Here is a 22,065-nt window from a genome sequence, read left to right as displayed (position 1 = left end):
AACATTTATCCTTCATCCAACACCACCAAAAAACATCATCTGTTCATTTATCTCATTGTTTATTGTGGTGTGGAGACGCCGGTGTTGGACTGGGGTGGACAAATGTACGAAGTCACACAACACCAGGTTATAGTCCAACAGTTTTATTTGAAATCACAAGCTTTCGGAGCGCTGCTCCTTTGTCGGGTGAAGTGGAGAGATGCATATAGACACAGCTTATATAGTCAGAGAATAATGCCAGATGATTACAGGTAATCTTTCTAACTGCCATTTATCACACCTCGACAGAGATCATCACAGCAATAAAAGGTGTGAATGGTGTCCAAACAGGTCAGTCAGGAAAACATTACATCAAAGAACAATGAGGTGGGGTCACAAGGGGTCAAATGTTGCAGATGCTGGGGTCTGTATGGAAAAACAAAAAACGACAAACATTTTTTTTGCTGGAAATCACAGTAGGTCCGGTCGCATCTGTGTAGAGAGAACAAGCCAACGACGACTTGAGTCTGGATGACCCTACGTCAGGTGGGGTTACATGTAGCGTGACATGAACCCAAGATCCCGGTTGAGGCTGTCATGAGTGCGGAACTTGGCTATCAGTTTCTGCTCTACGATTTTGCGTTGTGTGTCTCGAAGGCCGCCTTGGAGAATGCTTGACTGCCGGGGAACACTTCAGCAGTCAAGGACATTCAGCCTCTGATCTTCAGGTAAGCATTCTCCAAGGTGGCCTTCGAGACACATGACAACGCAAAATCATAGAGCAGAAACTGATAGCCAAGTTCCGCACTCATGAGGACGGCCTCAACCGGGATCTTGGGTTCATGTCACGCTACATGTAACCCCACCTGACGTAAGGTCATCCAGACTCGAGTCGTCGTTGGCTTATTCTCTCTACACAGATGCGGCTGGACCTGCTGTGATTTCCAGCAAAACAAAATGTTTTTTTGTCTGTTTTTTGTTTTTCCATACAGACCCCAGCATCTGCAACATTTGACCCCTTGTGACCCCACCTCATTGTTCTTTGATGTAATATTTTCCTGACTGACCTGTTTGAACACCATTCACACCTTTGATTGCTGTGATTATCTCTGTCGAGGTGTGATAAATGGCAGTTAGAAAGGTTACCTGCAATCATCTGGCATTATTCTCTGACTATATAAGCTGTGTCTTTATGCATCTCCACTTCACCTGACGAAGGAGCAGCGCTCCGAAAGCTTGTGATTTCAAATAAAACTGTTGGACTATAACCTGGTGTTGTGTGACTTCGTACAATTGCTTATTGTGGCACCTGGCTGTGTGCAAATTAATTGCCGCATTCGCCTATATCACAATGACCGGAAAGCCCTGCAGCGGGTAGTCAAAACTGCCCAACGCATTACCGGCACCCGGCTACCGACCATAAAGCACATATACTAGAAACGCTGTTTACGGAGGTCACGGTCCATCATCAAAGACCCTACCCACCCCAGCCACAGTCTGTTCGCCCTCCTGCCATCTGGGAGACGCTACAGATGCATTCGCACCTGTACGACCAGATTTAGGAACAGCTTCTTTCCCAGGGCTGTCATCCTACTGAACTCCACAAATAAACTCTAAAGCCTGCACATCTGCCAATGCACTTTATTATGTTTATGTTAATGTATTACCCTCCAATAAAAGGCGAAGAGTTACGAAGGTGACTAAAGGTTTTTATTGACTAAATAACAGAGCCCACTCTCGTGGGTGATCCGATCCAAGCAGGAGGAATACCAGCCAGTCGCTCACCTTTATACCTGGCCTGGTGGGTGGAGCCAAGGCAGAGTCGGCAGTGGTCATCCCAGGTATAGCAGTGTGGCAAGAGGCGACCTCGTACCGTGATACAATAGTGGTCAGTGATACAGTTATAACGAACAGTGGTGAACAGTGCTAACTACTAACAGTGATACGATAGTGAACGTGGTTTACCACATTCACCCCTTGTTTAGAATTAAGTCCGGCGGGGTGAAGTGTACTACCAATTCTGGTAGGTCAGTCTGTCCGGAGGCTTCGTAAGCCTCTCCGATCGCCGCAGCGGTGGTGTTGCCTTATCCGGTGCTGGTGCCTTATCCGGTGTTGATGCTGGTGTTTGCGTGGTCGGCGAGGGCTCGTGGGGTTCCGGCATGCCGTCTACCTGGGCTGGGGTTGGGGGTGGTGGTGGCGGTGTTTCCGGATCGGCTGAGGGTGCGAGGTCTCGTAGGGAGACAGTGTCCTCCCGCCCGTCTGGGTACGCCACGTAGGCGTACTGGGGGTTGGCGTGCAGGAGGTTCACCCTCTCGACCAGGGGGTCCGTTTTATAGGCCCTCGCGTGTTTCCGCAGCCAGACCGGCCCCGGGGCGGTCAGCCAGGTTGGTAGAGTGGTTCCCGTAGTCGACTTCCTGGGGAAAACGAACATTCGTTCATGGGGGGTGGTGTTAGTGGCCGTGCAAAGTAATGACCGGATGGAGTGCAGCGCTGTCGGGAGGACTTCTAGCCAGCGGGAGGTTGGGAGGCCCTTAGACTTTAAGGCTAAGAGGACGGCCTTCCATACCGTCGCGTTCTCTCTTTCCACCTGACCGTTACCTCTGGGGTTGTAGCTGGTGGTCCTGCTTGCTGCAATACCTCTCTCAAGGAGGTATTGCCGGAGTTCGTCGCTCATGAAGGAGGAGCCCCGGTCGCTGTGTATATAGTTCGGGAACCCGAACAAGGCGAAGAGGGCATTCAGGCACTTAATGACCGTGCTACTGGTCATGTCGGGGCAGGGGAAGGCAAAGGGGAAACGGGAGTACTCATCAACGATGTTGAGGAAGTACACATTACGGTCAGAGGACGGGAGGGGCCCCTTAAAGTCGATGCTCAGGCGCTCGAAGGGGCGGGTGGCCTTGATCAGGCTTGCTCGGTCCGGCCTATAGAAGTGCGGTTTGCACTCCGCACAGGTCTGGCAGTTCCTGGTCATGGTCCTGACCTCCTCGATGGAGTAGGTCAGGTTGCGGGCCTTAATGAAATGGTAGAGTCTGGTGACTCCGGGGTGGCAGAGCTGGTCGTGGAGGGTCTGAAGCCTATCGATATGCGCGCTGGCGCATGTCATTCGTGAAAGGGCATCAGGGGATTCGTTCAGCTTGCCTGGCCGGTACAAGATCTCATAATCGTAGGTGGAGAGCTCGATTCTCCATCTCAAAATCTTGTCATTCTTGATTTTGCCCTTCAGCTTGTTATTAAACATGAAAGCCACCGAACGCTGGTCGGTGAGGAGGGTAAATCGTTTGCCTGCCAGGTAGTGCCTCCAGCGCCGTACTGCCTCCACGATCGCCTGGGCCTCTTTCTCGACCGACGAATGTCGGATCTCGGGGCCCTGTAGGGTCCTTGAGAAGAAGGCCACTGGCCTCCCCTCCTGGTTTAGGGTGGCGGCTAAGGCGAAGTCGGATGCGTCGCTCTCCACCTGGAAGGGGATGGACTCGTCCACTGCGTGCATCGTGGCCTTGGCTATGTCTCCCTTAATGAGGGAGAAGGCCGCGCACGCCTCCTCCGTGAGGGGGAAGGAAGTGGCTTTTAGGAGGGGTCTGGCTTTGTCCGCGTAATTGGGTACCCATTGGGCATAGTAGGCGAAAAGCCCCAGGGTTCTCCTAAGTGCTTTAGGGCAGTGGGGGAGGGGTAGCTCCATGAGGGGGCGCATTCTTTCTGGGTCGGGGCCGATGATTCCGTTCTCCACTACGCAGCCGAGGATGGCAAGGCGCGTGGTGTTAAACACGCATTTCTCCTTATTGTAGGTGAGGTTCAGCCGTTGGGCCGTACGGAGGAATTTCTCCAGATTCGCGTCATGTTCCTGCCGGTCGCGGCCGCAGATAGTGACGTTATCTAGGTAGGGGAATGTAGCCTGCAGTTCGTTCTGGTCAACCATCTGGTCCATCTCCCTTTGGAAGACCGAGACCCCATTAGTGACACCGAAGGGGACCCTAAGGAAGTGGTATAGGCGCCCATTCGCCTCGAAGGCGGTATACTGGCGGTCCTCAGGGTGGATAGGGAGTTGGTGGTAGGCCGACTTCAGGTCGATGGTCGAGAATACTTTATACTGTGCAATCTGATTGACCATATCAGATATGCGGGGGAGGGGGTATGCGTCCAGCTGGGTATATCTGTTTATGGTCTGGCTGTAGTCGATGACCAGGCGGTTTTTATCGCCGGTCTTTACGACTACGACCTGGGCACGCCAGGGGCTGCTGCTCCCCTCGATAATGCCCTCTTTCAGGAGGCGCCGCACCTCAGAGCTAATGAAGGCTCTGTCCCCGGCGCTATACCGCCTGCTCTTGGTAGCGACGGGTTTGCAGTCAGGGGTAAGGTTAGCAAACAGAGAGGGTGGCGGGACCTTGAGGGTGGAGAGGCTGCAGGTGTTACGCGGTGGGCGATTTAACGTTTGCTGGTTGTTGACTGTGAGTGGGGGGAGGGGTCCACCGTATGCTAGGGTTACGCTTTGGAGGTGGGATTGGAAGTCCAGCCCTAGTAGGACGGCAGCGCAGAGATGGGGGAGGACGAGGAGTTTAAAGTTTTTATACTCCGTGCCCTTAACCGACAGGGTCACGACACAGTAGCCGCTGATGTCCGTGGCGTGGGACCTCGATGCCATCGAGATTCGGCTGCGCGTTGGTCGGACAGAGAGGGAGTAGTGGCTCACCGTGTCTGGGTGGATGAAGCTCTCCGTGCTTCCGCTGTCGAACAGGCAGGTCGTGGCGTGGCCGTTCACTTTGATGTCCATCATTGACTTGGACAGATGGTGCGGGCGGGCTTGGTCCAGGGTGACGGAAGCTAGTGTGTAGCTGAGCGAGTCGTTGTCATCTGCGGGCGAGGCGGTCGGGCGTGGTGAGTAAAATGGCGTCTCCCACGAGGTAGGGCAAAATGACGGAGAAGATGGCTGCCCCCGTAGCTCACATGAGGCACTATTGGGGTCAGTTGCCTTAATCAAAGATGGCCGCCCCCATGACTCATGTGTGGGGATGCTGGCCTCAGTTGCCCTAAACAAAGATGGCCGCCCCCATGACTCATGTGTGGGGATGCTGGCCTCAGTTGCCCTAAACGAAGATGGCCGCCCCCATAGTTCGCATGCGGCACTGCTGGCCTCTGAGGATCCGCTCCTGCAGGCCTTGGAGAAGTGGCCTTTCTTCAGGCAGGTTTTGCATATGGAGTTCTTGGCTGGGCAGCGCGACCTCGGGTGCTTCTCCTGGCCACAAAAAAAACAGCCGGCGGCCCGATCGCGGATGTCGGGGCCGGTGGCGGGGCCGGTCGGGTCCGGGACGCCGACGCAGAGGTAGGTCCCGGGGGCGGCGCTGGGAAGGGTGCTGTGGTAGGGGTCGGGCCCGAGTCCCAGGGTCGCGAGCAGTACCTGGTGAATGCTTCCTGATCTTGGTGGGCCACTTCCAGGGAGATAGCGAGGGCTTCAGCTTTTTCCATGCTGAGGTCTTTAGCTTCCAGCAGTCTTTGCCGTGAGTACTCGGACCGTAGGCCTTTCAGGAATGCGTCGCGGATATTATCTTCAGTATTTTCGGCTGCCGACACCGATTTAAAGTCACAGTTCCTGGCGAGTGCATATAGCGCCTGTGAGAATTCGGCTACTGATTCTCCTGGCTGTTGCGGCCGTGATCTTAGGAGGTGCCTAGCGTACATGTAGTTTACCGGGGTCCGGTACTTCTGTTTCAGCAGGTTGATGGCGGTCTCGTAGGTAGTCATGTCCTCGATGAGAGTGTATACTCTCGGGCTCAGTTGTGCCTGCAGGACACTTAGTTTGGATGCCTGAGGGACGCTGGATTCTCTCCGGTATGATTCGAAGCAGACCAGCCAGTGTTTAAAGTCTGCGGCTGAGTTTGCTGCTCGTGGGTTCAGGTCCAGGTACGACGGTCTGAGGGCTCGCAGCCAAGCTGGCTGGTGTGGCTGTGCTCCTGGGAGCTGCGCTGGTGGCTCCTCCGCCGGTTGTGACTCGTTGTCGGACATCATTAAATTTAGTCAATAAAATTGATATACCTATCAATTCCTCCAATAAAAGGCGAAGAGTTACGAAGGTGACTAAAGGTTTTTATTGACTAAATAACAGAGCCCACTCTCGTGGGTGATCCGATCCAAGCAGGAGGAATACCAGCCAGTCGCTCACCTTTATACCTGGCCTGGTGGGTGGAGCCAAGGCGGAGTCGGCAGTGGTCATCCCAGGTATAGCAGTGTGGCAAGAGGCGACCTCGTACCGTGATACAATAGTGGTCAGTGATACAGTTATAACGAACAGTGGTGAACAGTGCTAACTACTAACAGTGATACGATAGTGAACGTGGTTTACCACACATCTCCACTTCACCTGACGAAGGAGCAGCGCTCCGAAAGCTTGTGATTTCAAATAAAACTGTTGGACTATAACCTGGTGTTGTGTGACTTCGTACAATTGCTTATTGTGGCACCTGGCTGTGTGCAAATTAATTGCCGCATTCGCCTATATCACAATGACCAGAAAGCCCTGCAGCGGGTAGTCAAAACTGCCCAACGCATTACCGGCACCCGGCTACCGACCATAGAGCACATATACTAGAAACGCTGTTTACGGAGGTCACGGTCCATCATCAAAGACCCTACCCACCCCAGCCACAGTCTGTTCGCCCTCCTGCCATCTGGGAGACGCTACAGATGCATTCGCACCCGAACGACCAGATTTAGGAACAGCTTCTTTCCCAGGGCTGTCATCCTACTGAACTCCACAAATAAACTCTAAAGCCTGCACATCTGCCAATGCACTTTATTATGTTTATGTTAATGTATTACAAGCCAAATGTATGTTGAATGTTTAAATGTCTTAATCTAAATGTACACTCTCGGGAGCCGCAAGCCTACATTTCGTTGTACTGCACTTGTGCACTAACAATGTCAATAAAAGTTGATTTGATTTTTGATTTGATTTGAATAGTGTCTACACTTCAAAAGTACTTAATTGGCTGTGAAGGGCTCATTAATACCCTGAGGACATGAAAGCACTATATAAAAGCAAGTTTATATAAGCAGAAAGCCTCTTAAGCTATAACCTCGAATAGGTAGTTTAACTCTGTATTTACTTGAGACTTAATCTGCACTGTTTATAAACAGTGAAATCTTTTTTGCTGTCTTTCCTTTCAGGTGCTACTGTTGTACGTGATGCCACTGGAAGTGTCAATGACACCGTCAGTTCTTCGACAAGCTGTAATGGTTCAGCAGCCTGTATGCTGGGATATGATTTCTCTGCCTGTAACACACACCCATGTCATTTTGGTTTAATGAATAACTTCCAGGTAATTGTGGTCAATTGAAGCCTAATTTAATCTCTCTTTTTGTTGGGTGAGAACCTTTACACTGAATACAGGAGATAATGGGGGTAATTTTCAGTATCGCTGGAGTGTAAAACTGGCGTTGCAGGTTGGGTGCACATTACAGAAACTGCCCGATGTTTTTTTTTCCCCCCTTTCCAGCGGAATCAATTATAGGTGGGCCATCTAAATTTCAGGTTGGCACCCACTATTTTGGGATTTTTCTGTTGTAAGGATGTAGATTTGTGTTAGTAGCCTTAATAATAGCCGATTTTGGAAAGACTAAGTGTGGCCTCTGTCAGTGTGGGAATAGTCACTGGAGTTCTCCAAGCTAAGTATAAAACACCCCTCTTTTCCTGGGCTTGTTCTATACATTGATTCTTCTATACAGACCTGTGGCTCAGTGCGTTTGATTACTTCACGCCTCTGTGGATGAAAAGCTAGCTTTTCCCTGTGTGTTGATGTGGGCGTTAAAGGTTCCATGGTATCATCTGAAGAAGAGCAAAGAATTCTCCTGGTGTCAAGGCTAGTATTCCTCCATCTATCAATACAACCAAACAAAAACAGATTAACTGGGCATTCATTTAACTGCTTTATGGGATGTTAGATGCAGAATGACTGCCATGTGTGCCTATGTAGAACTGCATACGAAGGTGTAATGAATTGTGTGTGACATTTCAATGACGGGTGTTAATAAGATGCATGTATTTCTGTTTCTTTAGGATGTTCCTGACACAAATGTTCCACATGCCATTATTAGAGTTTTCTTCTTCCCATTTGTGTTTGTATTTCAACTGATTATCATTCCTGGAATTCTCATCCCAGCTGCTTTCCATCATTGGGGTCAATTTTAACCCCATCCACCTGGTGAAAACAGGGTGTTAGGGCAGTTAAAACCGAGCCCATTTCCCGCTGCCTGCGAACTTAAGGCCCGTACCATTGGCGAGTGTACATTAGAAAATAGATGGAGAAGCGTGGGCAGCACACACATCATTTCCAATATGTGCTGGCTGTATGCAAGGCCCTTCTGACGGCGTAGTGTCTGGCAGCATTTATCCAGAATTTACAGATTTATGGCTGCATATTCAACCAAAGCCTAGATTGTTCTAGCATTTTAATATAAAAAAAATCAAAATTTTGAATACTAGTTTTATGGTTATATATAGCATTAATGTTGTGAACTTAGACTGAGGAATAAGATAGACTCAGTTCAATTTTTCTTTCAAATTCAGTGTTTCTTTTATTTTCTTGAAATATGAATGCATCTCACAGCAGGAAGATGTGCTGCTTCTCATTTTCTGTAACGATTTAGTGGGCCGGATATTCCGACCCCCATGGGTGCGTACGAGGTTTGTACGCACCCCGTAGCGGCCTCGCACGTGCCGGTTTCAGGCATGCGAAGCGCATGCGCTAAAATCCGGCACTTCCGATCTGTTAAGAATCCTCTTGACAGATCATCTGCCTGCCCAGGAAAAGGGCCTCTGCGGGCAGAGTGTTCCGCTTTCTGCACAACCTCCACCTGCTGAAAACCTTGAAAAATCTTACGCCTGATAAAAGCAGGCACAAGGCCTGCTTTTACCAGAATAATTGTTTAAATGTTCACTCATTTATAATTTAAAAATACTTCTAAGAAAAGGTCAAAAAAATAAATTTTTGTTTAAAACATTTAATTTAATGTAATTTTAACTAATTTTAAATACGTGATTTAAAGAAAAATTTATTTCGTGTTTAACTTTTTTAAGTGATTCCCATTCATACTTTTGACAGATCTGTGCGGAAAGACCTGTCAAAAGTGTGCAGGGGGATTCCCTTCTTTGGTTCCCCATGGCCCACGTGATCCCAGGGACGCTTGTGAACCACATGCGCCCCTGGGATACCTGGGCTTCTTGCATTTCATAGAGCAGAGGCCCAGGATCGGAAGTCTCGGGACCTACGGAGCCAGCAGGTAAGAGCGTAGATTTTTCCAGATCAGAGGCATCCACCCGTAGGAAGCCTCCAATGGGAAAATCCGGCCCATTATTTCAACCCATTTATCACCTCTCAAACTACTGTAGTGCCTTAGGTTACAGAAGTGATAAGTTTACAATTGGTACTTGATACTGTGTACTGCAAGAATTTTAACCATTTTACCACATTTCAATCAAATGTGCCTGTAAAGGAACCAAACACTAATGTAAAAGATGCATGGACATAAAAAAACAAAATCTTTTCCTAAAGAACTGAAACAAAGAAATGTTTCCATGAAAGGGTTGACTTGGGAATGTGTACGATACCAGGTTATAGAAGAGAAGAGCAGTTAGACATTATTTTCTTCTTGCTTTGTAGGTCATGAGCATGGTGTCTGGTTTTGGCCCCCTCATCACTGCAGGAATCTTTTCAGCCACTCTTTCCTCTGCCCTGGCCTCATTAGTCAGTGCACCCAAAATTTTCCAGGTAAGAAAGAAGTTAATTATTCAGTGATAAAGTATAATACAGAAACCAGTTTTTCTTTACTTGTTGTGTATAACATATTTTCCTGAACATGAAAGTTGTTCGTACTAATAAATTGAAACCTGAAACTATCTCTTTATTTATAGCAAACAGCTGTTCGAACAAATACAAGATTTTTATTTGTAATAAAAACATGTTAAGTTACTCACTAGGTAACTGGAATAACATTTTGCATACTTTGTGGTCCAAAATATAACGTGAGACGCACTTGTTATTTCGCATTTGTAGAATACAAGAAAACCACTGCCAATTTAAAAATTAAACAATTGTGAGCACACCTGCAATCGGTGAGTTTCAGCTGTATTCATGGAGGTTCTCTTTTCATAACCCAAAAATAGTTGTGCGGGTGCAAACATCACCCTTGTATCTGTGATATTTTAATAACTAGAACACACATACCATGCTTCCTCTTAAACCAAATGCAAATTATTGATGTCCTCTGTATCTTGCAAGTAACCTTGAGTGCAAGTGCATGCTCCATACTGGACCAAAACTCCTCTCTCAACAAACAAGTTTCTCTTCCATATTTAATCATGTCACAAGTTACACAGGTGCATTGTATAGGTAGACTACTGCATAGGAAGTTGAATACATTATTTGTTCCGAGACTGAAGAAGACTTGTTGCTCACGAATCTCTTGCATATGATTATGCCATGGATGAAACAAATGTGCAATGTTTGTCTTCTATTTATTCCATCAATGAGGCTAACTTTTTGAGCTAACCTGTGACATTGTCTACACTCTTCATAGAAACAGGAGTAGGTTTGGGTACAGTCTAGGTACATTCCCACAAGGGAAAAGGGAGGGCAACTAAAGTCACAGCTCCCTGGATGACTAGGCAGTTGGAGAGTAGGATAAAGCAGAAAAAGGGGGCATATGACAGACGTCAGCTTGATAATAAAAGGGAGAATCCGGCTGAATATAAAAAGTACATAGGAGAAGTGAAAAAGGAAATAAGAGGGGCAGAGACAGCCACCAATCTATTCTCGTACTAATATAAAAGGGAATCCAAAAGTTTCTATAGGCATATTAACAGTAAAAGGGTTGTTGGAGGTGGGGCCAATTAGGGACCAAAATAGAGATCTATTGGTGGCAGCAGAAGGCATGGCTGAGGTACTAAATAAGTACTTTGCATCGGTGTTTACCAAGGAAGAGGACTTTGCCAAATCTACGGTAAACGAAGAAGTTGTCAGGATACTGGATGAGATAAAAATAGATAGAGGAGGTGCTAGACAAGCTGGCAGTACTTAAAGTGGATAAGTCACCCGGTCCAGAAGGGATATTCGCTTATGGGATCTGGGCGTCGGTGGCAAGGCCAGCATTTATTGCCCATTCCTAATTGCCCTCGAAGGTGGTGGTGAGCCGCCGCCTTGAACCGCTGTAGTCCGTGTGGTGAAGGTACTCCCACAGTGCTGTTAGGGAGGGAGTTCCAGGATTTTGACCCAGTGACGATGAAGGATTGGAAATATACTTCTAAGTCAGGATGGTGCGTGACTTGGAGGGGAACTTGGAGGTGGTGGTGTTCCCATGCGTCTGCTGCCCTTGTCCTTCTAGGTGGAAGAGGTCGCGAGTTTGGGACAGAAGCCTTGGCGAGTTGCTGCAGTGCATCTTGTAGATGGTGCACACTGCAGCCACGGTCCAGGGATAAAGGGTTACAATTATGAAGGGTTACAGTTATGTGGCTAGACTGGAGAAGCTGGGGTTGTTCTCCTTGGAGCAAAGATGGCTAAGAGGAGATTTGTTACCTTGCCTTAAAAATACTGACAGTTCTTGATTGGCTTGATTTTTTTTGGAAAACAAGATTTTAGTGACTTAGTTGAAATTTTGAGGCATATGGAGGGGATTGACAGGCAAATTGCTCACTATAATGAAGGGTTCGAATAGCAAAGGAGCAAATTGAAAATTAGGAAGTTAGAAGCAAGAACAGATGTCAGCTGAAACTTTTTCATCTAAAAGGTAATCAAGTTGTGGAATATGTTACCAGGAATGTCCAATGAAGCGACTAGTATAAATGGATTTCTGGAAAGAGAATGGAATGAGTGATACGGTGAGAAAGCTTGCAGGCTGAGTTGATCCATCTCATTGGGCCTAATAGCCTTTTCATATAGCTAAAACTTATTGTATTCTCCTGCTAAGCTGATTTTTTTCTTTCTGTAATTAGGTTTGATATATGTTATGAGTAACTGAATTTATTGATCCTACAGGCACTCTGCAAGGATAATATTTACAAGGGGCTGTATTTCTTTGGCAAGGGATATGGGAAGAATAGTGAACCAATTAGAAGCTACATTTTAACCTTCTTTATTGCCGTTGCATTCATTCTGATTGGTAAGTGAGGTTTAGTCAAAAAAAATTATTTGCTTTAAAAATTATGTTTGAAAAACTGGTTGACACTTCTACCTCTGTTCAGTAAAACATTTTAACCTTTTAAACTGTTCACAGGCTCAGGAAAACTCTCGACTCCCTGGGCCAACTGTTTTTCAGCTTTTCCGTGATACTGAAAAGTATTACAGTAATAAAGAAATTCAAATTGCTGTTACTGCAATTTTAGCATTAAACTAAAATGTGAATACAATTTTATGTAAAAATTAAATAATTGACCACCTATGCTTGCTGAATTTTGTTCCCCCCTCACAAAGTGGGGAACACCAGCCTCTGAAGGACTTCAAAACCATCTGATTGCAGGACGACCTCCCAGGAATGTTCCAAACAAGGCACTTACAAATGTCATGTTCTGCTTTGACTCTAAACAGTTTGACAATGAATCCAAGTCCAGGAATGTGGCAAGTACATGCTGGTCAGTTGTCTGAGCAATCTCTGGCCAGGGATATCTTGTAAGCCAAGTGTCTAGTTTGGATAGATGCATAAGCTCAACAGTCTGGGTTCAGTTACAATGATGGTTAGACATTTGTGAGCACCTTGGGAGCGAAGGGATGACCAAAGAGAGCACCTGTACTGTAACTGAAAATTTGAACCAGAGATATTTGTAGAGACGAGGGTGAATGGCAATGTGGAAGCAGCTCAATTTTGGCAAGCTAGTCCCCTGGATAGGTCACCTAAATGATGAGGCGGTGTTACTGTCTTGAAGCTTTTTATAGATCCTGCTCCGGATTCTTGAAAACAATTAAATAAAACTCATCCCGATCAATTTTCTTCCCTCTCCAGCTACGTGTAAGTCAGGTGGAGGGCTCCCAAAGCACACATGAGCATATATCCTGAGAGGACACCTTCTAGTAAAAGCCTTTGGGCACAAACCAAGGTGTCAGCATGAGCTCTGTACCAACATGAAAGCTCGGACACTCAATCACAGGAACCTCTGGGCACTGATGTAGGAAAACCAAGGGTATATATTGCTACAGTCTGAGGGAAACCCGTCTCTGAAGCCAGCTATCCATGCAAGCTACCCCTAGAAACAATTTGGTCACATTGGACTCCTCAATATGAACAAATTGTGTGTACTTTTAGTAATGTGCATTGACATGAATGATTCTGAGCTGCTAATCATTTGTTACATATGAAAGCAAGTTACTGTAACCTTGTCGCGATAACTAGTGATTGCGTACAGCATTTTCAAAATGGCACTGATGAGTTGGAGAAAGTTCAGCGGGGGAGTTGGACTAGCTGAAGTGCTCTTGCAGAGAGCCAGCACAGGCTGAATAGCTGCCTTCCGTGTTGTAACCATTCTATGATTCTCCATTCTAGGAGAACAGCAAGGGTCTAGATTATGAATTCATCTAGCTGAATTTGTTTGGAAAAAAAGACTGAGGATATATGCAATCTTTTTTTCAAAAGAGAAGAGCTATGGCTAATCTAAATGAAAACAGGCTACTTCACAGTGATGTACATAGACTGGAGCGAAATAATTGTAAAATTAGCTTCAGCCAAGACTAGAGGTGAGAAGAAATGTTCCTGTATCCCACTGGAGAGATTCCCCCAACCCACAGAATAGTGGAACAAGCTCCCAGCAAAAAACTGTTAATGTTGATTAACTCCTGCAAAATTGAACTGGATAAATATCTGGTAGGGAATATGATTGACTGTTATAAGTAGCCAGATAATCAAATATTCTATGGAACATGATGGTTTCTGGGCTTCTTTGTTTAAGGAAATGTCTGTGGAGAGAATTTAGCCACAGTTAAATACCCAAAATGTGGGATAGATGATATTGAGTATTGTTTGATTACCTTTGGGGCTGTTTATACACAGCTTTTCCTCGGGAGATTAAATAGTTACACTAGAGTTTATGATGAGGTGGATTGTACCTGTGAAGGTGCAGCCTTGGTGGATGAATTGACTTTTTCTCATTCCATATAGATATTCTTGTGTGTGCTTGTGTACCCCACTGCTGAAAATGTTAGGCTGCACAGGGCACATACAAACATATGTATGGAATAAGAAAAGGGCAATCAAATTACAGGAGACTTTGGTTTATCCGGAGGTTGTATGTCCGGAAACCTCGATCTACCGGCAGAAATCAGGAGCCGTTTTGTTAGGTTTATTTCTTCTCGTGGCTTTTTTTTCAATAGTCAGGCTCTGGAAAGTCTCTCTGAAGCTGTTGCTAAGCTACAGAGACACTTCCAAGGTACGGGCCGACTGTTTAGAAGCTGTTGCTAAGCAACAGTGTTTGTTGTCAGATACGGAGATAAAAACCTCTATGCTTCAACATTAACGCTGGTATGTCCGGCAGTTTTGATAGATCGGCAACAGCTCGGTCCCGTCGGTGCCAGATATAACAAAGTTTCCTGTAAATTAATGAGAAAAGGGGTGTGAATGGTTTTATTACAGAAATAATTTAGAGTGCTTGAATCCTATGTACAAAATGGAACTGTGAATCTATGTTTTGTTTTACTTAAATGTAGTACAAACTGAAGTGTAAAATGGGGACAATCTCTAATTGCACTTATCAAAATTTGAAAACATGCTCCTGATTTGCATATTAATTTGACCGTTCAGTTTTGAAAATAGTACATGCTGGACACAGCAACACTGCCCAGAAAACACACTGTCACTATTGGTGGGATTTTGAGATAAATGAAGGGATATGGTGAGAAAAAAGATTTGGGTTTTAAGATAACATTCCTATAAATAAATATTTGTGTTCTTAGTCATAATGGCACAAAGGAGACCATTTGGCCCATCAAGTCCATGCCGGCTCTCTGGAGAGCAATCCAGTCAGTCCCATTCCCCCGCTCTATCCCCGTAGCCCTGCAAGTTTATTTCCCTCAAGTGCCTATCCAGTCTCCCCTTGAAAACATTGAGTGTCTCCGTTTCCACCACTTCCGTCGGCAGTGAGTTCCAGGTCATTACCACTCACTGTAAAAAAGCTTTTCCTCACATCCCCCTGTATCTCTTGCCCAAAACCTTAAATCTGTGTCCTAGTCCTTGTACCATCAACTAGTGGGAACAGCCTTTCCCTGTCTAGCCTATCCAAACTCGTCCTAATCTTGTACACCTTTGTCAAATCACCCCTCAACCTCCTTTGCTCTAATGAAAACAAATCCAGCTTCTCCAACCTGTCCTTGTAGCTAAGATCCTCCATCCCCAGAACCATTCTGGTAAATCTCCTATGCACCTTCTCAAGGGCCTTCACATCCTTCCTAAAATGTGCTGACCAGAACTGGATGTAATACTCCAGTTGTGGCCTAGCCAATGCTTTATAAAGGTTCAGCATAACCTCTCTACTTTTATACTCAATACCTCTATTTATGAAGCCCAAGATCCCATATGCTTTGCTAATCACTCTCAATATGTCCTGCCACCTTCAGGGACCTATGTACATTAACTCCCAGGTCCCTCTGTCCCTGCACACTCTTTAAAACTGTGCCATTAAGTGTATATCGCCTCTTCCTGTTCCTTCTTCCAAAATGCATCACCTCACACTTCTCTGTATTAAATTCCATCTGCCCATTCTGCTAGCCTGCCTCTGACCTGTTGCAGTCGACTGGTATCATCCTCACTGTTTGCCTCATCGGCAAATTTAGAAATTCTTTCTTGGTAAAGAACTTGCCCATATTGAATTTTGATGAAATCTGAAATGTAAACATTGACGACTTTCATTTTTTTTCAGCTGAACTGAATACTATTGCTCCTGTTATCTCGAACTTCTTCTTGGCCTCATATGCACTTATCAACTTTTCATGTTTTCATGCTTCATATTCAAAAACTCCAGGTTAGTATTTAAGCATGGACTGCAACTGAATATAAATTTACAAAATTTCAAGTCCTCATGTCAGTGATTACCATCTAGCATTGTTTTAGCATTCAAACGCTATAGAGTTCTGTGAATTATTAATTTTGCAGTTCAGCATAAGTTGGCATCTTGAACACAATTTTTACATTGCCATTTTTAAAGATTTTCTCTTGTAATTTAAAATGAACAGAATGTGAATCCATTATTGATGTAATCCCATTTGACTTAACAGGATGGCGCCCTGCATTTAGATTTTACAACATGTGGATGTCGCTGCTTGGAACTATTTTGTGCTGTGCTGTCATGTTTGTCATCAACTGGTGGGCAGCTGTAATCACCGTTGCAATTGTATTATTCCTTAATATTTATGTGATTTACAACAAACCAGGTGAGAGCCTTTAGTTACCGTCAGTGAATATGAACAAAATGATGAATTGAGTGTACCTTTTCAAACACGCTTAAAGTATTTTGGCCCGAGCTTTTCTGTTTCCACTCTGCTGATTTTCCAGCAAATCTGGGCTGGATGCAGCTGGAAGTGTGGACAGGTGCATGCCAATGACGTGACATTGGGAGAAACAAGGGCTCCGCCTTCCTGCCGTTTACCCAGTGAGAACCGTGGATGCAAGGGCCACCCATTAGACCTTGGTGTTCAGCGTGCACTGGCTAACGGAGGGGCCCTCGGGTTTAATCGTGAAGGAGCTAATGCAGTCGTATTCCGAGTGCAGCCATGCAAAGCCCCGGGAACAGCAGGAGAATATTTTTTTTTAAAGTTCTTCAGACAGCTCCGAGGACTCCCTCGCTCCAGTTGGCAATGAAACTCCGGGGCCGGAAAGTGGTTCACTGGAACTCTACCGGCTTCCTCTGGTGCTTTCACGGCAGCTTTAAATGGAGAAGTTAATGCAGTGTGGAATAAAGTCATTGCTAAATAATTTTGCATGTTCCATACTAATTGCTGCTTAATAAACAAAAAAATAACCCCAGGAGCAAAATAAAGAGCACGGGCAAAGGTTAACACCCAGTCAATGAGCAGAATCACAAAATTACTGCCCCACCTCCCATCTCGAGAAAATTAAAAACACCTGAGAGAATATCAAGTCCTGAATTTCAACTTCGTTACCCATATTTTGCTCAGAAAAAATGCTGGGTTTTTTTGGGCAGCAAAATAGGCCTCAAATTTCCTGGTGCGCTCAAAATGCACAAGGGGTAATTTTAGATTGAGATTACAGTGCCGATTTGCCAGGATCTGCCGAGATAAGTGAAAGTGAGGAGTTTCTGTGCCTGAAGAGTGTGTAGGGTTTGAGCGGTGATTACTGCAGCTGGGAATAACTTCTTGGAGCATTCTGCCTACACAACCTTGGTTTTGTTTGAGTCTGAAACCACAAGAACATTTTGAGCCCCCCAAGTAAGGGCTTCCCAGGAGAAGGTATGCCATTCTCTATGGGCATACCATTGTGTGCCATTTTATAATGGAGGTGGAGCAGCAGAGCATCAGTCCAGATTTTACCCTCTCCCAATCAATATACAGGTCCTGTGAGGGCCTTAGTGAGGAGGTGTGTATTAGAAGATTGCACTTCACCAGAGAAGAAATAAGGGAGTGCTGCTAGCTATTGCATGAGAACCTGCAGCCATGCTCTGTCCAAAATGCCACTCTGTGTGGCTGTAATGATGACCAACGCTACAACCTTTATGGCATAGGGTAATTTCAGGCAGCCATGGGAGATCTCTAATATCAACCAGGCTGAAGTATGGTGATGACTGCACTTTACAGGAGAGCTAGTGAATGCATCGACTTTTGCACCACAGCAAGGTAGAGAGATAGAGCCATCCGGTGTTGTGGGGTTGCTGGCTTTCCAAGGGTACAATCAGTGACACTTTATATATAAAAAAAAAAGCCCTCAACTTTCTAAATAAGAAGAACTACCATTCTCTGACTGCAAAGTTTGTGTGGAACAAGATGCAAAGGATCCTACATGTTAAAGCAAGATATGCTGGAAGTTGTCACAATCCATTCATCCATTGAAATTTGGCCCTCCCAGACCACTTCAAGGAAGAAAATCAGGTTAACGGATGGTTTGTGTGCGACGAGGACTATCTCCTGCTGCTGTAGATAATGACCCCATTCAATGACCCAAACATCAGCAAAATGGTGCCACATCGAGGCACTGGCTAGGTCATTGAACTTCTTGCGGTATTGATCTGTAGTCCTGGGGAGCGAGTTGACACTCTGTGCAAGTGTCACCTCCCTCCACATTGCACGAGACATTTTTTGGAGACTTCTCCTATGGCCACCCAGCACGCAGTCTTGCTGTCTTTCATCAAGGAGGGTTTGCAGGACCATGTCATTGAAGTTGTGGTCTTTTTTTAATACCTCTGGGCCATGCCCCTGCCCCTACTTCAGCTGCTCCTGTGGTAGTTTTATTGAAAAGTGACCTAATAATGCTCGTGAAACATCTAGTCAAGCTACTTGACTTGAACCGAGGTGAGCCAAGCACTTTGGTCCATACCTGCTTCTCCCCCAGCCTGCTGCTGCATCTTCAGTCAGAACTGACCTTTCAAAGGCTGCAGTCCAGCACATTTATCTGTTTTACTTGAGATTTATGCCAGTAACTCCTCCAATTGATCCGGCAATGAGCTGATCCACAAGTCTGGTGCAAACAGCTCTCCAGTCTATTGGTAGGCGCAATTCTCATATTGGTGCAAATGTGGTACAACTCATTCCGTGGAAATTCAAGGCCACGCTGTTTAACCACCGATGAAAAGACCAATTTCAGTATGATAAATCAAGAAAATAATTTTGTATCAATTTGTGATACTGACTCTTTAAAATACTGTTTTTAACAGAGGTGAATTGGGGTTCTTCAGCACAGGCCATGTCTTATGTCACTGCCCTTCAAGATGCCCTTTCACTGACTGGGGTGAACGATCATATTAAGAACTTCAGGTACGATAGGAAGAGGATAACTAAAGTTGACTTTTATGAGACCCTTAAATCCTGTGGAGGTTCTCCCTATTTCCTCTAACTTCAGCTGGAGCCTGGTAGAGCTTCTAGAAAAATAGCTGAAAGCTTATGACAGGAGATTGGGAAAACTCCTGTAGAATTTCAAGGCTGGAATCTATCAAGCTTATTTTCCATTTTACAAGTCAGTGCTCTCTGGCACATCCAGTGAGGAAGCTTAAAGTTTGTACAAAAGTTAATACTCTAACTTTTACTGGATAACGCTGGTGGAAAGTATTTTCCTCACCAGTTCCTCAGTGTCAGTACCTTTTGATAAACTTATTAGATACTCTTGCGATTGTGTTTTTATTTGATGAATTTTGATACTGATTGGGAAATGTAATTAATAGCCTTTGATCAAATTTGAAAAGCAGTATAAGAATTGGAAGGAATTAGTGAGGACTAACTTGAATAAGCTGTCTTTGCTAGTTTAAAAAAAATCAAATTAACAAAGTAATCCTAAGAAATGCTGAAAAACATTACTCCAGCAGTTTCTTGGTGACGTGACTATGACCACAGCTATTGGATAAATAACAATATGCAGATAATGATATTCAATTGTCAAATAAGCCACTTCATAAATTTTTTTTTTTTTAAGTTGCATAAATGTGGTTGAGAAAGAGATTTGTAGGTTATAAGGGTAAGAACTGAATGAGTTAACAAAATGCTAGAAACACTCAATAGGTCAGGCAGCATCAGTGGTGAAATAGACGAGTTAACATTTCTAGAATGAATTCCCCCATCAGAACTCAATAGGTAATTGATGCCTCAAAGGTGGTTCTGGAACTGTTTGCTGCCAGAAGATCCTCTTGCTTGTAGATGCCGTTAGATGAAACTGGAAATCTTGTAATGTGAGAGAATGAAGTTATGTTGAACAGAATTGATTTGAGGGCAAAGGAGAATGCAGAGAAGTGACTTAGTTTGGCATTGAAAGTCTGCTAAAACTCAACCTACTTCAGATGGAAAAATGCATTTAAGTTGGTAGATTGGCCTTTCTAAATGTTGGGAAATGTAGTAGAATTATCACTGATGAAAATGTGAACCTACAACTTGGGGGAAAAAATAAGAGGTCTTGCAAAGTCCATTGTACGCATTGATAAATCGATCAAGGTGTTGGACAGTTCAAGTATTACTGCTTTTCAATTAAAATCAGCTGTTGCCTTGCCTCTGAGGAACATCATAGCATTTGAAGCACTAGAACACCCTGCAGCAGAACCAATACTGCAATAAGCAGCATCATCTTGTAGTGTAATGTCCTAGATATCCAAACATTGCTGGGATCTTTTAATGTTGCTGCCTCTGAAGAGAGTCTTACTAAATAAAGGAAGGGTTCCAGGTTACAGCTCCGGATTTCGCCCAACACTCTTAATTTGTGTTCACAGCAAAAAATGGCATCTTCAATTAGCAGCCATAGTCTGCATCAAATTGAAATCTGCACCCTCACGCATGCCATAAGTAGGGTAGTAGCTGCAGGACTAACCATTACCCTTAATTGTGGTCTGACACACGAGAGCACATCATATTCCCACCATGCCTACTTTGAAAGGTGATAAATACCCCACTATCAAGCCATTACATACAAGCTAAAACTAAAAGACAGATTTATTTACAGGTAAGATAATACACAAACAGAAAACTCATTCTTGGAAAGCAAAAGTTGTATCAGTCCACACAACTTTTTTGGAGTGCATTTCTTAGCCTAATAATTTGCAAGATTTTTTTTGGAGCAAACTGTCTTTTATAAACTTCGCAGTTTAATGTTTGTATGAGTCGGGCAATATTCCTGTTCCCCAGACAAAATCCAATGGTCAAATTTCCCTCAATGCCTGGATTAATTCCAGAAGTGGGTTCAGGCAAGACTTCCAACTACTCTGACTCAGCCCATTTTCCTGGGCAGGATTAATGTATGTTCAGGATGGGCTCCCACGCTGCAACCATTGTTCCTTGTGAGCCCACTAGTGTGGGGGAGGGGCAATCATGTGTTGCTAAAATGCATCACTCAATGCCACAGCGTAAGTCAGCAAGATAAAATTTAAGTGGGAACAGTAGCCTAGATATTTAGCAGAGAAATAATTTGGAACTGGTTCTGAATGAACCTGGCTCAATATTAATGGGTAGCTGGAAGGGTGGAAAAAGCGGCAGTGTAGGATGATCTAAGCACTTCTATAGGCTATTTTGTAGTCGTCATCTGCATTCCTCTAGCTGCTACAGACATCCAAATGCTTTTCCCTGCAGACGTTCTTTCTGATGAACAGAACAGACCAAATTTAAGGGAAATCCCCCATAGATGTAAACCCTGCTCATTTGTCATTTAATATACAGTGGGATGGGAATATGGTGGGTAGGATGATCCACCCCGGGTGGGGAAGCAGAGGAGGAATACCAGCGGAACCAGTTTGGGGCAGGGGGAGGAGATTCAGCAGGAGACCTCCTTGTCTATTTTCCTGTCTTCTCTACCCTGAGACCGCCCAAGCACGTGGTAAATGTGAAGAAAACCGAGCCCCTGGTGTCAATTCCAGAAACTGAAATTGAGCTGGAAACTGGACAATACGTGTTGGATGGTGAGCTAAATATAAGTTGGTATGGTATTGCCTTTATGCCAAAAGAATCCTTTCATGTCACAGATGTCAACCTTGAGACATTAACTCAAGATAGGTTGGTCACTAAAACCAACGGGGTTGGATTTTTGCAAGCAACGAGGAGTTCTCCCAATCACCCATCATAACTTTGGCATAAGATCTGCATAAAAACTTATCAATACAGATTTCAGTTGCGAAAACCCAATCATTGAAGCTTATGACTTTCCCACTGATTATGTTGAGCATCTATCAATAATAACATCCAGTTCTTCGTAGGGTGGCTAATGGCCATCTCTGGGTCTTGCAAAGTTAAGATTTCGAATGCACTGTGTGATGCATCACATTGCTGATATAAACCAGTTTCATCTGTATTGTGACTGGAGTATTTTGATACGAGACATTAAACAACTTTGCCCAGCTGAAGAAAATGTATGGAAGTTAATTTTTTTTTTAATAAGTTGACAGGACAGTCCATTCCCTCTAATCAGAAAAATACATTGGTGATATGG

The 22,065-nt window shown here is 44.8% G+C and overlaps 1 protein-coding gene across 5 annotated transcripts in view; it reads left to right on the top strand.

Annotated features, from left to right (window-relative positions):
- slc12a1 (solute carrier family 12 member 1) overlaps positions 1–22,065 on the top strand; it is a 102,858-nt gene that overhangs the window by 22,047 nt on the left and 58,746 nt on the right. For 3 of the 5 annotated variants that reach the window (XM_085972121.1, XM_085972119.1, XM_085972120.1), the window contains exons 10-15: positions 7,105–7,286; positions 9,627–9,734; positions 11,997–12,120; positions 15,860–15,961; positions 16,215–16,370; positions 18,824–18,923. In XM_085972121.1, coding sequence (XP_085828247.1) covers positions 7,105–7,286; positions 9,627–9,734; positions 11,997–12,120; positions 15,860–15,961; positions 16,215–16,370; positions 18,824–18,923 — 772 coding nt within the window. The remainder of the gene's footprint in view (positions 1–7,104; positions 7,287–9,626; positions 9,735–11,996; positions 12,121–15,859; positions 15,962–16,214; positions 16,371–18,823; positions 18,924–22,065) is intronic. The other 2 variants (XM_085972123.1, XM_085972124.1) reach the window with 1 other exon arrangement.

This window comes from Somniosus microcephalus, chromosome 32, assembly GCF_052327205.1.
Source record: "Somniosus microcephalus isolate GS21.2 chromosome 32, FLI_Smic_1.0, whole genome shotgun sequence".
NCBI lineage: Eukaryota > Metazoa > Chordata > Chondrichthyes > Squaliformes > Somniosidae > Somniosus > Somniosus microcephalus.
This window is presented reverse-complemented; position numbering and strand designations above follow the sequence as displayed.